Source organism: Python bivittatus, unplaced genomic scaffold, assembly GCF_059951505.1.
Source record: "Python bivittatus isolate LINGU-HERP-01145 unplaced genomic scaffold, Pbiv_v1 ctg000400_np1212, whole genome shotgun sequence".
NCBI classification, from domain to species: Eukaryota; Metazoa; Chordata; class Lepidosauria; order Squamata; family Pythonidae; genus Python; species Python bivittatus.
Genome location: NW_028277073.1, coordinates 10,696,514 through 10,715,788, shown reverse-complemented (window position 1 = coordinate 10,715,788; position 19,275 = coordinate 10,696,514). Strand labels below are relative to the sequence as shown.

At 37.4% G+C, this 19,275-nt stretch overlaps 2 protein-coding genes across 5 annotated transcripts in view; one reads left to right on the top strand and one right to left on the bottom strand.

The window, feature by feature from the left end:
• Positions 1–6,019, top strand: part of ATAD1 (ATPase family AAA domain containing 1) — a 37,237-nt gene extending 31,218 nt beyond the window's left edge. For all 3 annotated transcript variants that reach the window (XM_088144419.1, XM_088144418.1, XM_088144417.1), the window contains 3 exons: positions 41–91; positions 4,728–4,861; positions 5,464–6,019. In XM_088144419.1, the coding sequence (XP_088000545.1) occupies positions 41–91; positions 4,728–4,861; positions 5,464–5,584 (306 nt within the window). In that variant the 3' untranslated portion in view covers positions 5,585–6,019. The remainder of the gene's footprint in view (positions 1–40; positions 92–4,727; positions 4,862–5,463) is intronic.
• A 4,139-nt stretch (positions 6,020–10,158) lies between these two features.
• The window catches only part of PAPSS2 (3'-phosphoadenosine 5'-phosphosulfate synthase 2), a 48,849-nt gene continuing 39,732 nt past the window's right edge, over positions 10,159–19,275 (bottom strand). For both annotated transcript variants that reach the window (XM_015891474.3, XM_007422492.4), the window contains 4 exons: positions 17,830–17,965; positions 17,469–17,737; positions 15,477–15,706; positions 10,159–13,703 (listed from right to left, as the gene is read on the bottom strand). In XM_015891474.3, the coding sequence (XP_015746960.1) occupies positions 13,562–13,703; positions 15,477–15,706; positions 17,469–17,737; positions 17,830–17,965 (777 nt within the window). In that variant the 3' untranslated portion in view covers positions 10,159–13,561. The remainder of the gene's footprint in view (positions 13,704–15,476; positions 15,707–17,468; positions 17,738–17,829; positions 17,966–19,275) is intronic.

The following is a 19,275-nucleotide window of genomic DNA, read 5'->3' as shown; positions in this document are numbered from 1 at the left end:
AATGTACCAATATCATGGTTTTTTTTCTTTTAATTTAAAGGCACTAAAACAGAGGGAGGCAATCTTGAAACTTATTTTGAAAAATGAAAATGTAAGTTGGTCATTTTTGTGCTACAAAGTAAATTATTTTGTATTCCTACAACAGTATTTCATGGTTATACAGAAATAGTTTGAGCAAGCTCTTATATCTTACGCCTCTCTAACGACTAAGATAAAATTGTGTCCCCTAGACTTTTGTAGCTGTTCTTTCCAAACCTGGATTGTAACAAAATATTGCTAAATAGCAATATATCCTTAGAAACCTTATTGCCTCTTGGTAAAATATTAATTTATTCCAATTTATTGTACACTCACAATATTTACCATATTGCTGGACAGTATTCACAAATATCAGTAGAGACCTTTCATATTACCTGCATATCATAGCAACTTTGGTTCAGTTTCTGCCACCTGTTTACCATGAACTTATCTATGTATTTAATTACTTTATATGGTTCCATTCAGCAAAGCAACTCTGGGTGGCTAATGAATTAAACACAATAGTTAACAACATCAACAACAACAATTAAATATATATATATATATATACATATATATATATAACAAACCATATCATAACATCTCCCAAAAGGGGTGTGTCTAACATCCCAGCTCAAATGCCCAGGGCAAAAAAATAGGTTTTTATTGCCTTATGACAGGCTAATGATATTGGGGCCAAGTGAATTTTGAGGGGAAGAGACACATTCCAAAAGGTGGGTGCTACCATAGAAAGTGTATGCTTCTCAGGTCCAGCCAGATGACAGTTGTGCAGAGAAGGGACCTGGAGTATGCCCAATCCAGAAGAACATTTGGGGCAGGATGATATAACTGGAGATAAGTAGTCCCACAAATAGCCTAGTCCTGTGCCATGTAGAGCATTGTAGGTGATAACCAGCACCTTGACTTACACCCAGAAGCCTATTGAAAGCTAGTGCAGCTCTCAAAATAGTGGTGTTTCATGGGTGTACCATAGTGTGACTATAACTATATGCACTGTTGTATTCTAGTTCAATTGCAGCTTCTGGATGGCCTTCAAGGGCAGCCCCATGTAAAGTGTATTGCAGTATCCCAACAGGGAAGTGACTAATCCATGAGTGACCATGAGCAGAGCCTCCCAGTCCAGGAACAGGTGTAATTGGCTCACTAGTTGAAGTTGTGCAAAAATCCTGCTGGCCATAGCTGCCACCAGCAACTCAAGTAGGAGCTGTGAGTCTAAGAGGACCCCCAAATTATTCACCACTTCTGAGTGGGGGAGGGCAGCTTTCCCAGAACCAATATTGAAAATTTCCACTTCCAAAATCTGAAGGGCCCAAAAGCCACAGCCATTCAGTCTCGCTGGGACTGAGTTGAAGCCTGTTCTTCCCCATCCAGACATTAGGACAGCGCCACTTAGTTCACACAGGACAGAAAACTGCAATTGAATATCAGCTTGCTGATGATATTTCACTCCATGCCAACAGATGACCTCCCCAGTGGTTTCATGTAGGTGTTAAACAAAAATGGGGAGAGCAGAGCGTAAAGTCCCAAGGTACCCTATACAGCAGGGCCTAAGGCTAGATTGCTCCCCTCCCACCAACACTGACTGGAATTGACCCTGGAAGAGCCCACTCCCATTACCCAAAGCCAGTTCGGAAGGATACTACGTTTGATGATATTGAAAGCCTGCTGAGAGGTCAAGGAGGGGTAAGATGGATGCAGTTCCCCCATTTCAGTCCCCCCCATATTATAATATTTCATATTAACAAGTGCAACAAATGCCACCTCAACACTATGTCTTAGTTTGAACCTAAACTGAAAGGGATCTAGACAATCTGGGTCCTCCTGGGTCCTCCAGAGCAGTAAGGTGATGCCTGTCTCGAGCTTCCCCCCAAAAGGGGAAGTTGGAGACAGCATGAGAATTGTCCAGCTCAGTTAGATCTAATGATGACTTCTTGGGGGCAAGACAGACCATTGCTTCCTTAAAAGCTGGTGGATCCATGCCTTTCCCTAGGATGCATTTACCACTGCAGACATCCAACCACAGGTCTACTTCCTGGAGACCTTGGCTAACCAGAATGAGCATGGATATAAAATATTGGTGGTCACCCTACCAGCTGCAAAGACCTTATTTTCTTCCTCAAGAGTAATTGGCTTAAACACATCCCAGATAACCAAGCAATACATGCCTTTTGCTTCTCTTATTGCCGCAAGGTAATCCTCGATAATCTTGTGCTTGATTGGAATCACTGTTCATCATTCACCAGTGGTATTTTAGGCATCTCCGGAGTGCCTTTTATCCTCTGGAGTTCCTCTGAAAACTGGGGGCTTGCTGGGGTCCGTGAACAAAGAGAGCCCACACAGACACAACCTAACTACTATTAGTAGTTACTTGAATAAAGAACTAGAACAATACATTTTAAATTTTAATCCAAGAAACAATCTATTTTTCATAACATTCCAAAATTTAACTTATATTAAAAACTTTTTCTGCATTTCCCAAGGCCACTACAGCAATTTCATATTTCTCACAATGAATTGCTAAAACTATCTACCAAAAATGTGATATTAACTTGGCATCCTTTCAGAATTACTGATTATAATATCTCTTGTAATCTTCATCCAAAGATGCAAAATCTTTGCATCTAGATTTAACAAAGATAGCAAGCAGTAACTTGCACAGTTTATAACGTTCTTTCCAGCTTGCAAAATCACCGTTATATAAGTTGGTTGAGAACTGTTCTGTTTCCATATCAAATTATACTTGCCACCAGTCTGTGGTAAGAAATGTCAAAATGGTGCACAGTGCATTTTAATATGCCATTATTTGGCGATCTTCAATTTGTCGATTAACAAATTGTTATATAACATATGGGAAGGGTCCTCTTTTCAAAAGACTCGTTATGTATCTGACAATATGGGGATCTCTTTATGTTCTTTAATATCATCTATTGAAGCCCACTGGGTCAGGGGCCTTCCTATATTTCATAGAGAAAATTCCGCAACATATCGCCTTGCAGCGTTAGTAGTATGGAGATATCCTTCAAATGAATATGAGAAATCTCAGTTTGGTTTATTCCATTCAAGAAACTCTACCTGCTTGAGTGATATCTCTGTGTTGTAGACATGAGTATAAATATCTAAAAAATGATAATTGCACTTTCGTCTTTATCTGTTGTCCCCATGGAATCTCTTTTTGTTGGTATTATATTGTTTTAGTAAAGAGGCTTAGAGTTCGCCTGCTTTATTCTACTGTTCTCAATATGTCTGCTTAATGCACTTTAATGAATTAAGCTTATAATTAATCAAGCACCATTTTGGCAGATCTAAAAGCTTTTTAGAATTTTAAGGGATGGCTTCTAACGTACATACTCAAAGCTCTTTTATAATAATTTCCAAATTATTACGATAAAGATTTTTCATTTTCTTCTGTGCCTGGCCAAAGCCTTAAATACAACTGAAACAATCATGCAGGTAGTCCTTGTTTAGCGACTGCCTTGGACAGCAACCGTTTGCAGTTATGACGGTGATGAAAAAGTAACTGTGATGGAATGGTGTTATGAAGGCCACGCTCAGGGAGATAAGCGTTTCCTTAGCCCTCAACAGGAGCGTGGGAAGTTTAAGAAGATGAGACTGGCACCACCCTAAGGAATTCACGGTGTTGTGGCTTGCTGGCTTGGGAACCTAGGTTCAGTCTGGAGAGATTTCTGTCTTGAGGTGGAAGCTAATAAACGCAACAGAACTGTATTGCACTGTCTCATGGAGTTCTTTGGGCTGAACCTGACAGTAACTTTGTGACTAATCCTCGCATTTACGACCTTTGCAGGTCTGTAAAACAAAGGAAAGCTAAAGTAAGATCATAAGCACAGTTGTGGTTTTACTTAGCGACTGCTTCGCTTAACAACTGTGTTGCCGGTCCCAATTGTGATTGCTAAACACAGACTACCTGTCTGTTGATCATCTGTTAATTGATAAAATATATAAAAATCTCTTTTTTGTTAATCGACAAATTGAAGATCGCCAAATAATGGCATATTAAAATGCACTGTGCACCATTTTGACATTTCTTACCACAGACTGGTGGCAAGTATAATTTGATATGGAAACAGAACAGTTCTCAACCAAATTATAAAATGAGATACTAAAAATAATGTGCCATGAGAAGTTAAAATGAAAGAATATTTTTTAAGTTTAGATGTCTCCTTATTATCTCCCAAATTAACTATACACATGAGAAACTCTCCAACTCTGTAAATGATTCTTCTTGGAAATTTTATTTAGATTAGTTGATAGATTTAAAACTAAATTAAATTCCCAACTTCAATTATATGATTCCCCTGTAAATGAAAACGACTTGCAGAACAATTATGCAAAATATCTAGTTTATCTCCAGTTAGGCCATAAAAGTTTGTCAGAGCTATTTGACTATCACTATCAAAGTTGCCAAAATATAAGGTGGTTATTATCAATAACCAAAATGTCATGTTCAGCTATAGTATACCGAGATTTCATAATTAGTATAGCCACTCTGGCAGTTTTTGAATTTCCATAAATAAGTATCTGATAAACCAAAGTCCTTATAAATAAATGGGTTTTTTTTTACAAAATCAAGCATGACAAATTCTTTGATTCTATTTCAGTCTGAGCTATTCCCTACCCTTTGTAAGTTAATTATATGGCCCTTGCATGTGCTGTTTTTTCTTTGCTGGTAGGTGGACAGGCGTGTGGATCTTCTGGAAGTTGCTAAAGAAACTGATGGGTTTTCAGGAAGTGACTTGAAAGAAATGTGCCGCGATGCTGCACTGCTGTGTGTCAGAGAATATGTGAATTCTGCATATGAAGACAGGTACTTCTTCTTAAGGCTCCGGAGATTTTCCCTAAGAAGACTTGATATCTGGGAGCCAACTTTGCTATTCTTTTTACAGAAATGGATTCTTGTAGCCTAAACATTGTGTGAACTATTTGGAAGAACCAGGAGGGAATTTCTTCCTGTTTTTTTACTTTCTGTAGCAAGATGGTTGTGCTCTTAATTCATGAATAATTTGTATGTCTTGTTGCATGTGGCTAAGTGAGAACTACATTAATTCCACATAGGACATTGCAGAGAAATTCAGAGTACCTTAGGTGAGAGTCATTCAGGGATAACATGATTCTAGTGGTCTGCAAGCATCCAATTAAAAAATTTCTATTTTGAAACACCTCAGATCAGTTTTGAAATGGTCAAATTGAGTCCAAAATGATGAGAATGATTATTTTGGACTTAGGAAAACTCTTTCAAACTCAGAATTTGGGATGGTTTGGTTTGAATTTCAAGCAATTTTCACACCTAGATTATTCCCAAATAGTTCATGCTTATATACACAGTATTCTGTCTCTTTTATTGTTTGTGCTATTTCACGTTTTTAAAAGGTACTTAAATCATTTTTATATTTTTTCTTCTTCTTTTAGCAATGACGATGATGAAATTCGCCCAGTGCAACAAAAGGATTTGCATCGAGCAATTGAGAAGATGAGGAAATCAAAGGATGCAACAAATCAAAGTGTTCTAATGCATGTTAGTTTAGATTAAGGTTATCCATAGCTTCTTTTGGTGACTGGTGATTTAAATAGTAGAAATCAATTGGAAACAAAAATATCCTTTTAACGATTGTTTTTGGAATTGTTTTTATATGCTGATACCTAAGTTATTGAAACCTAGTAATCTTGCAGAATTGGATACAGTCCGTGTGATAGATCATGACATGGAGGAATATAGTCTTGCTCAAACCAATGTCCTCTTTCCTTGTTGCAGCCTTAAAAATCTGTGAGTAGGTTCTAGCATGGCACATTGTTTCTCTGGGAGGGAGAGCAGAGCCTATGTATATATGTATGAGATGATGTGTGTGTATATATGATGTGAGTGTATATCCACATAGGTTTTTATATAGACATAATATGTAGAAAACTTGAATACAAAACCCCTTTTTTTCTTTTTTCTTTTTTACTTACTATCTGGATCAAAGTAGATCACGAGATTAAAATACTAAGTACACAGTTTCCTACTCTTGTGTAGTTCCTTAATGGAAAGTCAGAAACTTTGCTTTTTGTGGGCGGAGGAAATCTGTAATGTAGAGAAATTCTCATTTTTCCTTTCCATCACAACTCACAGTATGCACTGGTGCCAATGACTTAAACATAAAATGTGTGCAAGTCTCATGAATCTTTTCATTTTATACAAATTGTATTCTTTTTAATGCCTTTTTATATAATCAGAACTTACCATTGTGGGAAGAACACTGGAAACTACATATCATTAATATTTATTTTTCTATTTCTGAATTGTGAATAATGTCTTTTCCTTAATTACTGGACATAAAAGCTGTCATTGCTAAATTTCCTTCTTTTTAACTTTCTAACAACTCTAAGTGGATACAACAAAAATTATAACACCAAGGACAGCGGCTTTCAATTTTAGTTAATTTCTTTCTAATAAGACATGGGTCTCATGGAGAGTAGGAATTGAAATAATCGTAATGGGAAAGATTGGAATAATGAGATTTATTTTCTTAAATTCTTTACTGTTATTGTTTTCTTCCCCTGAATTAATATATGTGCACTAATTCTAGGTATACTTTAAGCCTCTCTTGGGGTATAGAACAAAAATGCTCTTTAAAGATCATACTCCAACTAGAATGGTTTACTTTTTTTCAGTGAGTGTATCCAAATTTCAAAATGGAAAATTTGTGGCCAAGAAAAACGTAATTTACAGTTATGTTAACCCCAAAATAAAGCAGATTTCATGAAGAAAGAATTCTTTAAAAAATCTAACCAAGTCAGCTTAGCTTAGAATTTTAGTCCCATTTCAAATGGCTATTCAGAATATTTGGGATTAAAAACTGAGCGGGTAAATGCATATGTGATGATCAAATTGCTTTTGCATTATGGATAACATGGGGGGTGGGGGGTTCATCCCATTCTATTTGCCCTCTTTTATTCCTAAATCGATCTTGTCTGATCCCCTAATGCATATTGGAGGCATTTCTGAAAAGAAAAAAATACTTGAAAAATATCTGTGCTTCTGGGCACCCTCCTCTGGATTTCAGCCATATGTATAAATACGGCTAGAGATATCAGTAAGTTGACCTTTTAAAGTCATTTACACAAATCTCTTTTGCAATATTAAATCCTGGGACAAAGTCCATAGGCAGATTGTGATAAAGTACTTGATTTATATAGTCTTCAATTAGGCACTTCATTTCAAAAAGCTTTACTGTATTCTGATAGTAATTCTTTGTTGTTCATGTCTTAAATTTTATTTACTTAATTTCAGCCAAACCTCAAAGTATAAAATTAATAACTTTAACCACTTCATAGAAGTGCTGTATCTTTCCAGTGTTTTCTATGGCTTGTAAATAAATGTCACACAGTGAGTTTCTGTTGTAACTCATGTTCTAAACGTTTATGAATGGTGATGAATAATCTTTTGCCACAACAGCAAAACTAGATATTACTTCTTGTGACCAAATGTACTCATTTTAAGATGTATTATTTCACATTATAATTTCACAAACTCAGAATAGTCCCATTTAAACTCATGGCAGTATAAATCATGCTTGATTTCTCTCTCACCAAGTGAAACAATTTTATCATTTTTCTATTCCTGAAGGTCGTTTGGTTTGGTTTATTTGCAAGGGGGAAAATTAAACTTCCAGCTGTTTCCAGGTTTGTTTTAGGGACAATAGTTAGGATCCAAAGATTGTAGCAACTCAGGTAATTTCAGCAGATGCTCTTTATGTATAACGAGATGCCCTCAAAAGACTTTTTGAACCTTGGTCAATACTTCTGATGTCTTTTGTCACTGTATTTAAAACATTACTTAAAATCTCAAACCTGTTTGCCTTCGGACCCCATTATTCCAGCAGTATGCATTAATTTAGTAGGCATAATTTAAACCTGAGAGGTAAGAACCATCTGAAAATGTTGAATTAATTTCCTCTCAACTTGTTTAACAGGAAATAAATCTGACCAATCTTGTAATTTCCACAACTATTCTTTAGGTATTTATTCTACCAAATGTATTGCTATATCGTCGTAAGACTTAGATCTTTATGTCCCTCTTTGGCAATTAAATTCCAATAGCTATCCCTGGACATAGCTATAGATAGTTTTATAGTAAAAAAGTTAGTTTATTAGCATTTATAGAATTGAGAACTGTCTTTCTAATACTCAGAGGTGCTCCTCCCTTGTGGCCCCTACAACTTCTCCAGTGGGTGAAGGATCTTTCCCAAGCAAGGTAGGATGGGTTCAGAAGGTTGTTGAGAAGAGTTGTTCCAAATAAAGCAGAAGTCTTCCCAAAGTTGACTATTTCTTCCTCCCTTGTTTTAAGAGCCATGAGTTCAACAGAGCGCCTAACTTTATAATGAAGTCATGTTATAATGCCATTATGGTTCTTGCCTTGTAATTATGCTTTTAGCTCTTCCAGCTTTCAGACAAGTCCTTACATAGTGTTGGTTCTTTGTACAATCAAGATGATTGTTCTTGAGTAGTTACAAACAATTCATAGTATATTTACAGTTGAGATTTGTTTTTCTTGTTGGGCATTACTCTGAAATTAAATTCCATTCCCATCATTGGCTTGGCCAGCAATCTTCTCATATTGTGAAAGAATAGGTTCCTGACTTTCTTCCCCCTTTTACCTTGCAGTTAACATGCTATGCTAGAACTCCATGTGAAGGTCCAATGTGTGCAACTACTTTGAAAGGTGGAGAGGATAGATTTGTTAACATCAAATATACATGATCTCTCTGTGGGGTTCCAGTTTCTTGTTATAGTGTGTGATTTTGGGGTGAGGGTGGGCTGTTCAGTGTTCTAACATAGACACAATGCAGTTACATGTCTATAGTGGGTGATCTGTACAGTGCTATGGTTGTCACTGTTTATGTGTCATCCTGAAGTTAAAATGTTCCTATTTTACTCATGAAAGCTTTGTCCATCAAGTTTTGAGACTCTGAAATCTAAGCAACAATATTTGTCATTAGGTATGTTTGTGCTTTATTATTGCCGTTACCAGCATGTGGAGCTCCTCTGATCATAAGATAAAAGAGCACAGCTACTATGTAAAATAATAATAGCTGTAGGAAACTGTAGGAATCCCTTCTTAAAACCTGAAAATCCATTGATAAGGCTGAGCTTGATTAACTAGAGAATGAAGCAATAAATGTGACACGATCATAGCAAACTATTTACAATTGTGTATTTTCTATCTGTTTTTCCATGGTTTTTAGGATCAAGTACATCCACATGTATTCTCACTGCAGTGGCTAAATGTAAATGAATAAAATAAAACTCTAGCCAGCCTATTGATGATTAATTCAGTTTTAGTGTTCAATTTCATTTATTTTCTGAGAAGATGCCTGGCTGAAGGCAGTATGCTTTTTCTATCTAGAAGAGAAATAGGCACTCTACAGGGCCTCAGATATTGGATTGCAACTCCCATCATCTCTCACCTTTAGCCATGCTGGCTAGGACTCATCTTAGTTGTAATTCAAGATTATGATAGCCAAATTCTTGTTCTAAGACACCTTTCCCTAACCTGTATCTTTTAGACTTCAACACCCATAATGACTAGTCATTATACACACACGCACGCACGCACAGAGAGAGAGAGAGTATATATCTATCTACCCAGCTACCTACCCACCTATCTCCTAGTGATTGCCTGGACAAGCCCCTGCAGGTTTGGAAGTGGTTTGCCCTTGCCTCCTTCCTAGGGCTCCAAGAGAGTGACTAAGGCAGGAGTAGAGCTCACGGTCTCCTGGTTCCTACCCCAGGGCCTTTACCACTAAACCAAACTGGCTCTCAAGTACATATTTACTCACTTTGTAAAGAACTACTGCTTTCCTCCTGCTTTTCTAGCAACAGCATCTAAGGATCTTTTGCTTTTTACATGAGTACACTGCCAAACTGACTATTCATTTTCCTTAGAGATGTTGTACTGACAATATTTTCTGGATAAAACTTTACTAAAAGCATGCAGAACTATTGTAGACTTTCTGTGGCATGGTACTCTGCTCAGTGTATATTGGGACATTAAATATTATAGGCAATATGCAGACATCAGTTTTGGGCTTTATCCACATGCACAAACACAAAAGGCAGAAAACATTTAAACAGTGAAATATTTATTGTCACCAAAATTAATTTTAGTAATAGAAGGCCAAACTGATAAGATATTTTCATCAAGAGATGCAACAGTTAAGGCATACATGTCGGTTTCGGGTCTGCAATAAATACGTTATAAAATATAGGACATATTTTTGTAAAAAGAGGTAAAGGCACAGTATGACATATATATTTGGACTTATTTGGACTCTAGTTCTATAAGGTTAAAAACATGGAAAAATATATTGGCACTATAAACATTTAGATTACAAAGGCAAGAAGATGTCTTTCAAGGTCCCTTCCAGAGGTCTTGGATATAAAAGGCACTGTGCTAATATCGATTAGTCAGCAATGTGGGATCTACCAATGATGCTGGCTATCTGTATTCTGTTCAATGCAATTTACAGGATGTATACTGCTTACCAACTGCATTCAACTGAGAAAAAAATAAAGGAAACCCGTTTCATTCTCTTGGTCCCAAAGATTCCAAAAGTGTTAAATGCTGGAAATGTTTTAAAAAGCATTTTCAAATATATATATTTTAGACTATAAAAATGACTGTTGCATAATTGCTACATAAAAATAAGTAAAACAATTTTCCAATTTGTTTCTGGACAAAAATGGTGAAAAACCATTGACCAGAAGAAACTTGACATATTTGTAGCTAATATAAATGCCCAAATTATGACCACAATCCAATCTAAGCCCTATAATCCACGATCTGAATCAGTTTTCCATATTGTGGGAATGGCAGTGGGAAGAAATTCCAAAAGTATGAATACTTATACACAAAAGATGGATGGATGGACAGATGAAGGTTCCAGAGCACATGTGGATTTCCAATTAATATATTTTAAATTGCATAATTTTTATTCTTTCCAGTTCTACTGTTAATAATCAATATGCTTGGCTTGATGCTGTACTGATTCCAAGTTGTATAGACAGCACCTTGAATTGTGTTTCCAAATGAAGATGTACGTCATAAAACTTAGAAAAATAAATAATACATTGAAGACATTTAATGCAACGATTCCCCAGTTGTGAAAATACAGGTAGCGGCTGCACTTGCTTGGTAGATAATACCCAGCAGAGGCCAGGTTGTTTTATTCTAACAGAGTTTTAAATAGCCCTTGATTTTGGACATGGGTTTCAGAGGCATCCTCCTGTTCAATCATAGCAGCAGCTAAATTTGCATCCAGTGGTAGAAGAGCCCCAGGAGTATGCTCAAAAGCAGGGCCATCTCAGACTCGGTGGAAAAATAGCATATGTAAAGTCCTTGAACTACACAAAGCTCACAGATTATCCTTACAACAACCTTGTAAGGTGGGCAAGTCAGTGTGTTGCAGCTGCAGCAAAGTGCATTATGTCTTCCCACTTAGTGATTTTCATGATGGGCTATTCTGGTTTATCTCCTTGCCACTGAACACCACACTAAATAGCAGCACAATAGCAAAAGGAGCTGATTGTAGATTTTATCTTTAAAAAAAACAATGAAATATCAGAAGGGTATACTATCCTAAACCACATTTAGCATTCATGTTTGAAGCATTAAGATGCAAAAGGAATGTGTCAGTTAATTCTAACTGAATCAGTTATATACGGGGGAAAATACAGCTAAAACATGTTTTTTGCCCTTATGAGCAAATTCTGGAACAAAGCACATAATTTGGGATTCATCAGCCATGATTATGTTGGTGCTTATTTGCTCCTAATCAAGAAGAAATGGGTTAAAAATACAGGAATTATGTTCAGTTCAAGACAAAATGCAAAAGGTTTTCCTGGGGTATTTACTCCAAGATTGAAGTTGCCTTATGGTGCCTCTGGAAATTTTTTTCCAGATTTAAGAGCTTCTCTTAGATGATGATAAGACCGGATGCCAGAAAAAATACTAAGCTATCGGGCAATTGTGTACATGAATCATTTGAAAGAAATGCAGATGTTCTCTAGGTCTCTTTAACAGCCAAATAGTAATCTGAAATATAGGAGGAACCACTCCTTTAAACCAGTTATTAGCCATTTTTTTTCTTTAAAGGCACCTTCAACCAGATTTACTCACCTAGAGAAGTTCAATTTATCATTGGATAAACTGATTCAGTAAAAAAGGATGGAGCTTCAATCACATGGTTGTAGCTGCCATCTTTACTTTTTTGATGCCACTTTCTGTGGACACCCTTGGAAGATGGCTAGGAATGAGTCCGTGCCTCTCAGGGAAGCTTCTCCGGTCAAAGTCAGCCCTTCCATTGGGTAAGCTAAGGTGATCGTAGCAGGGTGCTGACTTGGGGAGCAGTAGTGGGGAAAGGGAATGGCCTTGAGGGACAGGAGGAAGAGCCGCTACCAAGACAACAGTCAGATAAAAGAGGGATGAGTCTGAGGCAGTAATGTAACCTGAGAAAAGTCTCAGACAAGACCCTCTCTAGTTCTCACAAAGATAAAGAGAAGGAGGGGGAAAACACATTCAGACTTGCAATATTCTGTTACTATATCTTTACAATAAAAGTAGCACTGGCCTACATGACTTTGGTTTCCTAGTCTGGTCTACCTTGAAGGGCTGAGAGGAGCTCTGAAAGGGCAATCATTTAGTCTGTCGTTACGTTATTAACATCAGGTTGAGGGAGAAGTGCTTGTGGATGTCCTACATGAAAGAATTTGGCCAAGGATATAAAGCAACTTGATGTCAAGGTTGGGGAAGTACATTTCGGAACAAAACATCATGGCCAGGTTGACCATTAAGGCTATATATAAAGAAGTTTCTTAGAACCAGCACAGCTTTGTGACCTGTTTCGGAGAGAAAACTGCCATGGAATTCTCGTTAAGAAATGTTGATTATTCATGACACCAACACTAACAACTTCCTCCTCCTCTTCCTCCTCCTCCTCTTCTTCTTCATCATCATCATTATTATCATCATCATCATCATCTAAAAATGACATATCATGAAATCCTCCCTCCACCACAACAGGCAATGAAAAGTCATGTTGAGGCCAAAAAAACACAATGGGAAAGTCATAGTTTAGCCCCTGCTTTTTCTAGGCAGTCACTTTATAGCATCAAGAAAAAATAGAGCATGTGATAATTTGCATAATTGCATAGTTTCAATAACGTTTTTGGCAAAGGTTGACAAAGCTGGCTTTGGATCCCTATAAGAATATGGCTTTGAACTCTTATTATTTCGATCTTATTTTTTGATGTATATAGGAAAAACATGTTTAATGGCATTCCTTTTAAACTCAGAAGAAATTGCCTATTTACACACTAAAAATGGAAAAATTGGTCCAGAACCATTATTTGGCCCAGAAAGAAAATGCCCAGCAACCAAAAAATTTCAGACTAGGTGAAGCATCATAACATATTGATCAATGAACAGAGCTCGTATTTAAAATAGAGGCACTTTGCGGAAACAGCAGAATTAATTATTTTTTCCCAGCGATGTGTAGTATTCTGTCAACACTTTCCATGCTTTTGGTGCCATGAATCCATCAGGGGGATTTTCACCTTCACGAGCCAACTTTCTCATGCGTGTGCCAGAAATGAAATCAAATTCATTGTTTCTAGTAAAGAACAAATAAGGAACATGAAGATAGTGCAAGCCTTACCACAATAACAAAAACAGAACAAAAAAGGCTACATTTTCCCATCTTAGTTCACTTTCTGTACAGACAAATTGGTCTGATATGGACGCTACTTTATATAGCTTACTAAAGCATAATCATTCACACAGACAAATAGCAATTCATGTCGCTGCACCCACTGAACGGCCCGTAACATTTCATTGCTCCATGATTATCATCCCAGTGTTCAATTTTTTTAAAGATTATTCAGAAGCAAAAAAATCCATCCCACTGTTCTCTATAATGGAGGTGGGATACGTATCCTTCAGATGTTACAAAATACAATCTTTGGAGAGCACAAGTTCCTCACTGCTTGTCTAGGGGCATTTAACACATATAATCACATCTTTCTTTTTTTTTAAATCTCATTTTCTAATTTTTCAAAGTGAATCCTGAACAGGGTGTTGGATATGCAGGCAGTGAACCATAGTTCAAATTAGGATTAGGCCGAGATGGGAAAGCAACTTTCACCATTATTTTCATGCGTTAAGATGATGTTCCTGGCTAACATGCTCCCCTTCCTATTTCCTCCCATGTGACCAAAAGAAAAAGTTTGGAAGCTTTGCCATCCACTTTTAGTTAAACCTGGTTTATTGCCTCATCTGTAGGAACACACCATAATAAATACAAGCTTTGGTCAATTTTAATGAAGCTAATGTCAAACCACAGTTTGTAAAAAATGGTGTATGGGGCAGGGAGGGAAGAAATCAGAATTGGGGTTGGCTGGCCCCTTAGTGGTATGCTGTGGCCCCAGCGGCCTCTTGGATTTCTTAGCTTTTTTATTTTTTAATGTTTGGTTTTATAACTTTTAACTGTATTCATGTTTTTTAGTATGTTGTAAGCCACCCAGAGTCCCCCATTGTGGGGAGATGGGCGGGGACAAATAAAATAAATAAATAAACAAACAAATAAATAAATAAATAATATTAGGGCCCCATCCAGTTCACATAAGAAACAGTGGTCCATTAAAAGTGGATGCACCTAAAATTGGCCACAATTCTTACACATCTGTAATGTCCATTGTGTCCATCATGATCTGTGAATGTGGCCAACATGAAATGACTATCCTTGTTTTCAGCAAACTAAGTAGCAAGAATATAGAGAGCAAAATTGTCCTCCAATATATTAGATCATGATGTTCACAATCACAATCTCTTGTTATCCCCACACTAGAGATAATAGGAGTTGAAATACAAAACATCTGGAAGGCACCAGTTTACTCTTGACTTTATAATGTAAATAACCATATTTGCGTAGGTAAGTTGTCAAATATCCACTAACAGCATTTTCCCAATACCAAATTATAGTGCTGTCCACCCACTCTTGTTGGCAGATGACTATATTAGTGTGAAATTTGCTGTTCTCATCCCCATCTTGCCTCTGTTGCCTCTGGTTTCAGTCATTCTGCATCTCTTGACTACTCTTTGAGGTAAAGGATAATAAAGCTTAACAAATTTTCCATACCTTGAAATGCTCTTGAATAGTGTAAGAGTAATGGGGAAAATACTGATTTAACACTAAGGACAAATGAAGCCTGTTTCGCTCACAAGCCGGGGATGAAATGAAGCCGAATTCATGTGGGCACAGCAGGAAAAAAAAAGGATGTGAAGGCATCTTGGTTCCAACGGCTCCAATGGTTGGGTACCAATGAGGACACAGCCTTATGTGCGAAAGTGCTAACTATGGGAGTTGTAATTGGCTATTATTACTTACCTGTCGGGATCGTAGAAAACCATTGCTTTTTGTACTTTGTTGTATGCAGCTACTCGGAAGGGAATTATTTCCACAGAGGTCAGTCCTGGAGCCATGCTAAGCACCTTTCCACCTTGTGTGGGTTCATACAGGTCTTTCTTGGTCTCTGGATGAGGCATACCTGCTGGATCTCGACCCACAATGTAGAAGTTGGCACCAGCAATCATTCGAGACCTACAGTGCCACTGGACCTGCCACAAGAATGAACATCCGTGTGCTATAAAGAAGGTGGATGGGTGGGTGCTTCAAGGTACCTTAGGCTACAATCTTATACCCACTTACTTGGGGGCCTCAAAAAACTGAATGAGATTTAATCTCAAGAAGATTCATGCACACTGATACTATTTCATATATCTAAAATATTTTGATACTGTAATAAGAGAGAGAGATCTGATATCAGAAATCCCCCTTTTTATCACTTTGGAAACTTCCAGGCAGATCCCTCACATCATCAAACTCTGATATCAAAAAGGGATGTACCAAGATGGGGTGACACTCAAGAGTCCTGGCTCTCTGCTATACCCCAAACCATGTCTGTTCCAAAGTTGTCATAGATTAATTACCCCTTATTGATAGTCTTAAATAAGAGAGAATTCCTATAAATAAATTTTTAAAAAATCAACTGGGAAAGAGAATGTAATATGTCCATGGTTTCTCCCTTATTTCCTTTCGACTGTTGGAGCTCCAGCAGAACATAGGACTTCTCAGATCATCATCATCATCATCATCATCATCATCATCATCATCATCATCATCATCATCACTTTCTTGCCCATTGTCAGAAAGAAAAAGGATCTATGGAAGATAATAGTTTGCTACTTCTTACATTCCTTCTAATAATTTTCACTTTGAGAGAAAATACTTTGCTTCATGTAGAAGAAAGTCCATGAATAATGGCCTCATAGTCCTCTGTCTTAGCACTAATCTTTCCCTGTCAAAACAAATGGTCATCTTCATTTTAAACCCTTATCTGACTAATCCTTGGTTTTACTAACTTATTCCTCTAGACTACAGATTCCAATTTTTCAGACATTACTTATTCTACAGTCCTTCCTTAAAAATTAGAAATAAATTTTACTCCCAAGAATGCTTCCTTTCTCCATCAGAAAATAAAAATGATAGGTGATACAATTCAATGATCTGTTTGGGACTGTATCCTCTAGTCCAAAAAATAGGCAGAAATAATTGGAAGTAGTAGAGAGTATCCTTGGAAGCTAGAGAAGATAACGAGGAAACTCATGAATTTGCCCTGGGGCAAACAGGAGTTCTGTGACTGGCCATGCCTATCAAATCCATCCCTTTATGACAGTGCTCTCAAAGGTTCAACTATGCACACTGATCCCAAAAATATGGGGACCTCTGCAATCGATCGTACACATATTTTAGTCAGCTATTAAATGCAGCCCATGTTTCACCAAAATGTATAAGTCCATACATTTATAGTTTATAATTTTCTTTCAAACCTTTTTAACTCTAATGATTTCCTCCTACAATTCCTACAGTTTAACTATGCTACCTGACATGGATATAAGCCTTTCTCCACACAGCATGTTTTAAGTAAACCTGCATAGGAGTATGCTGTTCATATGGGAGCTGTGAACATTCTGTTGCAGATCCTTGAACTACACTTTTCCAAATGTCCTTGAAGATTTAGGTGCATCACCTAAAAGGAAGGAGCTAGGTAGGCCTTTTGTTCTGAAGAAGCACAGCTGGTTATACTGGTATTATTCTGAATTGCCAAAAATTGTGTGTTTCATAGAAACTGCAAGAAAATGACCAGCCCTTTGGAGGAAGGTCAGCCTAAATATTGGCAGGACACAAAAGGCCAGGGAGCAAGAGAGACAGAAATGAAAATAAAAAGGTTTTCACTCTTCCCCTACTATTTCTGTACAACAGAACAACAGTAAGAGAAAAAAAAATAATGTTAGGTGTTTGGGGAACTAAACACCATACCTCCGTTGGGCCAGCATACAACATAGGAGAAGGGAAAATTGCAACCACAGTGGATTTGGGATCCAAGACATGTTCTTCTAGCACTGCAGCATGCTGCTTCATGCGCCAGTCCAAGGGCACATCATCATCCTTGGTCCATCCTCCAAGAGGATGTAGGAGCAACACTGGATGCTTATAGCCCCGTTCTAGCAGCCGACGTTTAGTATCCTGCATCAGTAGAGCATGTCCGTTGTGCACAGGATTGCGCAGCTGGAAAGCAAACACTGCATCTGAAATACAAGGGACACAGCACTGGGAGAATCAGAAACACATGAACTGAAAAGGGCCATGTAATTAGAGGTTTACGTATACAAACAACTACCTGCATTCATCTCCATAAACTTCTGCCTCAGCTCCAAGGGAGTCAAGCGGTATTGGTCTAGTCCATCATTCCACTTTATTCTCTCTAGTACCAGGAGATCACCACCAGCAAGCCAATCTCCACTTTCCATCACCATCTATCAAAAAGAATTAGAAAGAACTGATATTCAAAGATAATAAAGCGGCCTCTGTCTAAAGCTTATCAGGCTCCAGAGGTTACTGGATTTCAATTCCCATAATCTCATTCCTAGCTATGTTAGTTGGAACTGGAAATCAGGGTCAAAGAATAATGGATGCACTACGTTCTTCTGCCTCAGATCTAAAGTAAGGAGAAAGAATCATTTTGTAGATAGTACTGTTTAAATTACTTAAATAAAGAAAATATAGTGATCAAAGCGTGGTTAAGATTCCACATTCTGCTAATGCAGAGAAAGGATGTGAACTGACAGACCACCTTCCCCATCATAGACACAGGTGATTTCTGAGACCATCCAACAGAGGTCTTGCTGTGTGTCCCAAAAGCTGAAGAGTGCCATCTGGGGCTTGCTTACAGGTGGCCCTTCTCCATGGTGGAGTTTACTATTTTAAATGCTCTCCTCCTTAAATTTATGAAGCACCTATTACTACATATTTTGGTATCTGCTGAACATTTTTGTCTTCACCCAACCATTCCTTGTAGAAATGTTGGATGAATGGATCTGTGGTATTTTTTTTCTCCCACACACCTTTTAAATGAATATGCCTTTATATGTTTGTAATATATTGTTTTTATTATTGCATATTATATTTTGTAAACCTCTTCAAAGTGCATTGGTACAGGAAGTGAAATAAAAATAGACTAAATTAATAAGTAAGCAAACATAGTCACTTGGCAATTAAAAAATGAGATCATCAAAATATAGAAATATTGGTTTTCCTTCTCCTTTCTCAGCTGGAACAAGATGGATAAGTGGAAAATCTATGGAAAATCTGTACTTAAATCAAAGTTAAAGTTGAGCGAGGGATGACAGGATGAAAAAAACCTGAAACGTGCACAGAGTGGGGGAAAGGGTGGTGATACCAAGCATATTCCTATGGATTGTAGTTCTTGACCATATTAAATACTCTAGACATTCTTAGATTGGGGAACTGAGGCTGACAGCAACTTGCTGTTAACTACTAAGACTTTTGTTTCCATTTGCTCTTATGTTATGCAAATCAGCAAAACTTTCTAGCCCCAGATTGGAATGAGAAATAGATGGAGCTCTGAGCAAGCCACTGAGGTTAGATAGTGACATTGTCACTGTTGCATTCTCACTCCATCCACAAATATTGCTTTTCTTTCAGGCAACACTTAAGTGAGAGTTCCATGGTGACTTTGTACCTGGAAATTACAAGCCCAATTCAAACATTATACTGTTGCAAGTTCAGCCCAACACATGAGATTGTCTGCATTTGAAAGCCTAGC